Source organism: Tachysurus vachellii, chromosome 16, assembly GCF_030014155.1.
Source record: "Tachysurus vachellii isolate PV-2020 chromosome 16, HZAU_Pvac_v1, whole genome shotgun sequence".
Classification (NCBI taxonomy): Eukaryota; Metazoa; Chordata; class Actinopteri; order Siluriformes; family Bagridae; genus Tachysurus; species Tachysurus vachellii.
Genome location: NC_083475.1, coordinates 10,172,256 through 10,180,682, shown reverse-complemented (window position 1 = coordinate 10,180,682; position 8,427 = coordinate 10,172,256). Strand labels below are relative to the sequence as shown.

The window sequence follows — 8,427 nt, the reverse complement described above, 5'->3', positions numbered from 1 at the left end:
CCGGAGGAAACCCCCGAGGCACGGGGAGAACATGCAAACTCCACACACACAAGGTGGAGGCGGGAATCGAACCCCGACCCTGGAGGTGTGAGGCGAACGTGCTAACCACTAAGCCACCGTGCCCCCCTGAATTTTATATTAATAATATAAAATAGAATAGTAGAACTGTGGTACAAATGTCTACAGTAACAGCAAACGTCGGAAAATTCCCAAATTATCGGATTAAGCTTATGACTAAATGGACCCAGATGTTGTATCTGTATTAGAGTTGAGAAATATGATTTAATCTAGATATTGTGCGATTCTGTTGTATCATGAAATCTTTTGTTGTTACTTGTTTTTGTTGTTTTTTTGTTAAATACTGACTAAAAACAGTTGATTTCTCACATTGCATTATAGTCAACATTACAGTATATTTTCTAATGAAATCAAGGGAAACAATGAAGGCATTTGATATTTCCTTTTGTGTTTTTCCATACAAGAATACTAAAAAAACACTTTTGTAAAAAATAATTTATAATTATATTTTCCTTCAGGTTTCACCAGCTTGTGCATGCATTCTTAAATAGCTGATTATGACCATGATATTTTTGACTAGGTTACACTAAACCGTTTCACTCATACATACATAGCTGAAACATCGGAAAGCCTGTTGATTATCCAGAGGATCAGAAAGGAACTTACACTATGCACCACCCACACACACATACATACACACACAAATGGATGCAAAGCCACTCAGCCAGATAATTACAGCTGTGTCCTGCTCCATGGCGAGGCTAAAACATACACTCGGAGCTGTCGTCGCTAACAACACTCATTAAAACCAACAACTCCGGGGTCAAAGGAAAGGTCGTAGGATGCTTAGAACGGCAGACTGCCACTCCAGCACCTCTTCAGCATTATCACAATCCTGCCGTTCTTTCTTACTCTTTGTGTGTATGTGTGTAAACGCAGGTGCGTGGGCGAGATTATGCACCCTTCATGACCACTTCCCACTCGGTTTCGCTTGGCTGTTGTCGGAGTCCAGCCATTTAAAAAAAAAACATTTTTTTTTCCTGCACAAGACACAGTCTGAGGAGAAGGAAGCAGGACAAAAAGAGACCCGAGCCAGAAATGAAGCAGGAAGAGAGAGAGTTTTGATATGAGGTGGTAAAAGCAGTCAGTCTGCCCAAAGACGTCTAAAGCTCACTCAGGCTTTGATCCGGTTGTTGTAGAGTTACGTGGCGTAATAAAATGGACACAAGTCTAATCACATCTACAGATATCAAAAGGTCTGTGGTGCACCTGCTCCGTCAGAACAAAACAGAATAGCGTCAACACACACAAACACACACACACTGTACAAATGTCAGAATGACTTCATAAAAATACTGTAAATTTAGTCAACACAACAGAAATCATAGAATTAATCGAGACCGCTTCAGCATTGATGTGAGTGCGAATAGAGATCAGACGAATAGAAGTGGCGCGATTAGGCTCCTGGTTAAATTACCTCAGGTGATAAGACTACAGAGACTGATGGATATTATAATGAGGATCAAAGTAATTACATATTTCAAAGAATTTATTCTTTGATAAAGTGTCACTAATGTGTTGTTTCTCCATAAATATATTACGTTTAAACATTTGCTTGCTATAGATAATTCTGACTGAGTTAATATAGAGATTATATTAAAGTTATTAGAGGCTCTTAAACAAGTTTATGATGTAAATACTGACTTGAAAAAAAAAAATGATTTGTAATGATCTACAAATGACATTTAACTTGGAATGACTGCTGGAACAGCGAGACTCAGAACAGCCAGTCAGTCTGTAGGCTATGAATAAAGGTCAGTATAAAGATAGAGATGGCTTTAAAGGCTGGATTTATAATTTATACATGTCACACATTTCATGTCACAGATAGCTTAGAAATAGTGGATTAAGTGAAATTGAACATCTTTAAATGCATAAATTGTATTGAATATCCACAAACTAAAAATCTTTCACTGAAATCTTTTCATGCAGTTTCTCACTTTAGGGGTTAACCACATGCAAAAGAGAAAAAAAAACATATGCAATAGAGAAAAAGCAAAAGTAATTCGGTTTAGAAATGCCAGAGGTTTTCAGAGCTCTGTATATTTAGCAGAAAATTACAGAATTTCACCATGGGAACTTCACCCAGACTGCCACATGGTTAATTAGCTTTCAGTCCGACCTGCGAATCAGTTGGCTGTCATTATAGTTACAAGTGCTGTTATGGTTAATGCTCATAGAGTATCTTGCTCTGTTCTTGCCTCTTAATTATATCTATATATGTTCTTGAACAAATAATTCTTTGATCTGGCTTAATAACAAACCAATAAATACTAGCCTATACCTATTCTTGTGTCTACAGTTTCAACCTCAATATTAAACAGGTTTTTAAGAGAGATCACTTTCAAAGTCCTACGAGAAAATCTGTTACTAAAAAAAAAGTATCATTAAAAACTCTTAGAAAAGGACACAGTAATATACTAATACAATAAAATTAGCTTCACAGACAAAACTATGTCATATTCCTGCTGTTACAAATTCATCAGCACCTTCTGACCAATCAGATTCAAGAATTTAAGATCATGTGAGGAGTTAGCAGTAATTTTAATGGCTAGATTAATCACCTTGTAGATTCAGGCATTCTTTTTTTATTTTTTTTCTAATGATCTCCCAATTCAAGACAATATATCTGATGGAAATTGTAACTACATTTTAAAAATATTAGTTTTAAGTAAAAGGCTTTTTTTTTTTCTGGCCCGTATCAGGTAGGCGAATGAGGAAATGCTGGATGCATGTGCAGTCAACACGACATGAAGCAAAGAACATAGGGATTATGAGTGAGAGTAAAGAACCCACAATAACATGACAACAACAAAATATTGACTAAAAATCACACAGAGCGAGTTTCAATCAGCTCACACATTCGTGAACCTGTATATTGTGTACACAAGCAGGGGTTCTGGTAAGGACCCTGGCTCACTACACACTGGGACACTGATGACTTAATTTCCGGTGACAAGACTAGATCTCGCTTTTAAAACCTCACCCCTGGCCTTTATCCACAACAGGCAGGACGGATATCTTTCTGACATTATTTTTTTTAATGTGGTTTCAAGTACATTATGAAAAGTACAGTACTTTGATTGCTCTATTACACATTGTTCTTTTTTTATTTATTTAATAAACACTTGAGTAATTAGACTAAAAAAAGAAACCTTAACACAACATCAAATCAAATAAAAAATAATCCAGGTCAAAGCTACAGCAACAATAACAAGCTACTTTCATTCGTCGACAAAGTTGACTGAGAGTTTGTCTGCCATTTTTTTCAAGCAGAGAAGCTTCAGAACATATGACGTCATTTCCAATGAGAGAAGACAGCGAGCGTCGACGCTCCCTTTGGTTTGTGGTGCATTGTGGGATTTTTTTAGAGAGCGACCGTTACAGCAAAAAAAACGATTTTATAACTGAGAAATGGTTGAATAGCTGATTAGTCCCTGACTAATGAACTAGAGGGTTGATTAAGGTCCACGTACAGAAACTTTAATAGTGGTGCTAATTGGGAGAAACATGAACCAGGTGTGAATGATCAGTGGGGCAGGATGGGGCTGATGGGTAATGTAGTTCAGCATTGATTTCAACCTATCCATGAGAGCCTGTCATCATTCATGTCCTTAGCACTTCTCAATACAAAGTCACACAGAAACCAGCATTATTAACAGCCGGCTTAATAAGCAGTCATGGCAAAGATTCTGTTTTTCTGCAGACAGCAACTCATAATCCACCTGTGGGTGAAAACTGGGCTTGATAAACGTGTTCTATCTGTAATGCGTCTTTGCGTCTTTTACTTATGCGTCATGTTTGTAGCGAGACAGCATGTGCATTCATGACTCACTTACCCTAATCACTTTATACAATGATTCATAATTTATTTATTAATTAAGAACTTGTTATTTGTTACATACTAATAATTCAGCATTTTAAGTTTCATTCACATCTTAGAGATTTTTTTTCTCCACTTTTTTCTTCCTTTCTGTAAACTTCTGTAAGCCTCACATCAGGTGCATGCACGAGGTCACGCTCGTTGATCACAGTGAATAAGAGGAAGTAGTAGCACTTTATTTAATACAAAGGTTGTCTGTAAGTGTAAATGCTTCAAAATCGAATTGACTCAAAGTGCATTGAGAGTCAAGACCCCGATTTTAGAGCTCGCTGTCACGGTCGCACAGAACTGGTTCAATTTTACATTTTAAATCTACCTTACGAGCAAAAATTACAGATACCTGCCGTCCGATCACAAATATGAACTGTCAGAAAGAGAGAGAGACAGAAATACAGACAGAGGCGTATATAGTATAGATAAGTGAAGCAGTCAGCATTGAGCTAGGCTGCTAATGAAATTAGCTTCCCGCATGGCTCACTGCTAATTCAATAAAGGCAACAACTTGTCATTGTTATTTAAAGTAATTTTCAATGTAATCAAGTGGTTTTAATAAGCACGGTGCCTCTCATTACAGACTCACTGAACCTCTGTGTGTGTGTGTGTGTGTGTGTGTGTTGCTGGGTTGTGTGCACGCATGTGTGTTAGATGAGCCGTATCTATATGTGCTCAGGAAACAGTGAATCATTTTCCGAATATGTTTGTGTGTAGGAGGCCATGAACTTTGTGTTATTCTCCTTCTGAGAAGACCGAGGGAAACATTTACTTGCCCTCATTCCCCATCTCTTCATATTACTGTCAGACTCAGATGAAGACGTATCAGTTGGATGTGTAAAATGATGCACACCTCTTTGTATTGCTGTAGCAGTGGGGACTGATTGTTCTCATGAGCATGATAAGGGCTGGTCCTCAAATTTACATGCAGCTGTTTTATTGTACTGGAGAGAAATCTTGGCAAAAATGAAATTGCATTCTCTCACAGACACACAGATCTCACCACACACACACACACACACACACACACAGACACACAGACACACATGCACAAAGAAAAGAAAAATTTATTTTTGGCCAAAAAAACCCCTATGTGCTTCAATATACTTCCCTTATGTAGACATGAATTTCTAGTTATCTTTAGCCATAACAAGGTTAGAATCAGCATGAGGTCCCGGAAAATAGACGAAGACACACACTCATTCCTCACCAGTCACAGTCTCATAAGCACACGCAAACACACATATACTGAATCATTGCTTGTATGTCTAAATAAATGTGTAGCTCAATAGCGTCCACTATATACTTGAGGACTTTTTGTCCCTATAAATGTTGTGTTGATACACACACACGTAACATATAGCATTTTCTACCACAATTATTCATTATAACAGCAGCAACTATAGATGTAAACTGAACACAGTCACTTAACACAAACGCTAATTTCACAAATATCAAGTTTACACCGATAGCAGTTAAGAGAACCATTCTGCAAGGGAAGCTTTTTGCCGAGAGGTACACAAGCTCTGGAAATTTCCGACACAGTGCAGGTCGCTATTGCGAACGGGTCCTCATTACGTTCAGTCGTACTTCAGAACTAACGTGCTATAAGCTGAAATCTTATAACGATTATTTTTAGAATATCAGCAATGTTTGAGAGATGTAATTACTTTCCACTTGCCTACAATGACACAACAAACCCTGCGATAAAAATCCCCAAATGATTTGCGGTGGATTCATTGCCTTTTTATCTCCTTTTGCTTTACAAATTAATGTATAAAACTGTTTATTTCCAAAGCTCATTTAGTCTGAAATAAAAGGATGACAGAAGGAGAAAAGAGAGTGAAAGAAAGGTGAGATAATGAGACGGTTAATCAGATGCAGGAAGCGCGCACACACAATAATACACACGCGCAGAGGGGTTTGGGCTCATTAGCTGAAAGTGGTCTGGGTCTTCTGGTGGCTTCATTAGCTGTTAAGGCTGCCACTGAGCGCTGTTAGAAAAGGGAGGAGGGGAGAAAAGAGCGAGAGATGGAGGACAGAGGATGGAGAGAGAGGAATGAGAGAGGCAGACGAGCTTAAGCTGGTCTTTATTAAGAGCTGAAGCTCCACTAGCGGTTCAGCCAAAACTAATCTAAAGCCTCCACACTCTAATAAAGCAGAGCTAGACAAATAGCTCTCCATTGCTCCCTCTATCCCTACCTCTGTTTATGCCTCGATCTTTCTTTCAGGCAGTAGTGTGTGTATGTGTGTTTGTGTGTGTGTGTGTGTGTGTGTGTGTGTGTGTGTGTGTGTGTGTGTGTGTGTTTGCAAGTAAACAACAGAGAAAACCCAGAAGGAATTGGGATTTCAAGCAATGTTCACATTTATAAAGTAAAACTTTATATAAACATATGTGTGCATAGGAAAGAAATTTGGAGATTGAAGAGTTTTTTTTATTTACATTCAATTTTTTGTGTATCTTCTGTTTTAGTAAAACACACATACACAAAAAATCTGAATGTAAATAGTTATAAATCCTGTTATCTTGTTTGCGTGTGTATGTATCATGTGTGTTGCAGGCAACACTCTGACCTGGTTGTCAGGACAAATAATTTAACCTAAAAAATGGGGAAAAAAGAGAGAAAAACTTCATAGATAGCGCAGCATGTCATCTTTCTACCCTTGATCTATTTTCATAATTCATCCAGGAATACTGCAGCGTCCCAGTTTACGGAACGAGTTCCCGTCAACCCGCAATTTCACACACACACACACACACACACACACACACACACACACACACACACACACACACACACAATATATTAGAGATACACAATATATTATTGTGTCTGGATTATTATTATAGTTCTAAATAAACTTTTATTGTACTTATAAGTCTAGCTGAACGCAAGCCATCCCTGGGTGATCTAGTTCAACAATCTAGGTGTTAATTCAACTTGACATGTGTTAACACTCAAGGTGTTAATTTTCTACACAGTTTTATAGCTGTTAATTCAAAATGGCTGGTGTTAAATGGACACTGTAGGTGTAAGCTGAACACTGGGGATTTTTGCTTCATTCTGAAATGATTCACAATGATGCTAATTCCATTTTTAGCAGCTATGAAGTAAAGTTACTTGGCTTATTCTTAGAAAATGATGTATCAGAGATCATTTTATTTCATGTCCTACATCTCTCCTATGATGCAGAAATCCTCTCCTGTACTTAGGAGTTCTATTCTGTCCTTTGTGGTGTAGCCTATCAGCCTACTTTATTAACTAACCATTTTATTATAGTCTGTGTTTTTGATATATATGTTGTTTACAGTGTATGTACAGTATGTATAGCTAAAGCTATTGAACTGGTTAAAGCCCGGTTATTGGGAACAGAACATCTGGATCGCTCGAGCGCTCCTCCTCTTCCTCAGCGCGTCCTCTGCGCGATGCTGCTGCAACACCACGTCGATGCCAAGACAGCTGCCCAAGTGCAACCGGGTGACATTAAAAGTTCCCCCAGGCCGGAAGGAAGAGGAAGATTGTGGCACATAACGGGTTAAACTAAGCCCCGGATCTCCAGCACAGTGACATGATAGCGCGCGTTACCGAAAGTACAGAAAAGTCGGATGCCTTCCAAGAGGATGCGCTGTAGAGATCCAGCAAAGCAAAAGTCGAGGAAAAAGTCGGATGCACGTTTGTATTGCTGGTTGTTGATGTTGTTGTTGGTTTCTTCTAATAGACTCGCTTCAAATCATCTCCCTCTCTTCTGCTCGCGCATGAGGAAGAAGAAGAAAAAGAAGAAGAAAAGCCCACATCTGGGCGAGCCAAAGGCTGGAGAGCGAAACAATGGAGCTGCAAAAAGCAAAATAAAAAAGAAATACAGATATATTTATCGCAGCTTACCTTAACACGTTCCAGCTCTTCAGAGGGTCCAGGTCCGAGATTATAGAAACCATGGCTGAGTGAAAAAACACTAGCGGATAGAGAGAGCTGAAGAGAGAGCGAGAGAGGAAGGGAGGGAGAAATGTAGAGGCGAGAGGGTGATCCGGTCCGGTACTCCGCGTGCGGGCGACGGAGAGAGTGAACGAGCTTCAGTACAACCCGATAAGAGCTGAGACACAGCCAGAGCCCTCCCTCTCTCTCTCTCTCTCTCTCTCTCTCTCTCTCTCTCTCCCCCCCCCCCCCCGTGTGTGTGTCTCTCTCTCTCTCTCTCTCTCTCTCTCTCTCTCTCTCTCTCTCTCTCTCTGTGTCTCTCCCTCTCTCTCTGTCTCTCTCCCTCTCTCTCTGTCTCTCTCTCTCTCTCTCTCTCTCCCTCTCTTTCTCTCCCTCTCTGTGTGTCTCTCTCTATCTCTCTCTCTCTCTCTCTCTCTCTCTTTCTCTGTGTCTCTCTCGTGCTCCCTCACTCCCTCTCTCTCTCTCTCTGTCTCTCTCTCTCTCTCTCTCTCTCTCTCTCTCTCTCTCTGTGTCTCTCCCTCTCTCTCTGTCTCTCTCCCT

At 39.5% G+C, this 8,427-nt stretch overlaps 1 protein-coding gene across 1 annotated transcript in view; it reads right to left on the bottom strand.

Moving 5' to 3' along the window:
• celf2 (cugbp, Elav-like family member 2) overlaps positions 1-8,054 on the bottom strand; it is a 142,916-nt gene extending 134,862 nt beyond the window's left edge. The window contains exon 1 of the mRNA XM_060889999.1: positions 7,837-8,054. Within this exon, the coding sequence (XP_060745982.1) occupies positions 7,837-7,889 (53 nt within the window). The 5' untranslated portion in view covers positions 7,890-8,054. The remainder of the gene's footprint in view (positions 1-7,836) is intronic.
• Between the last annotated feature and the right edge of the window lie 373 nt (positions 8,055-8,427).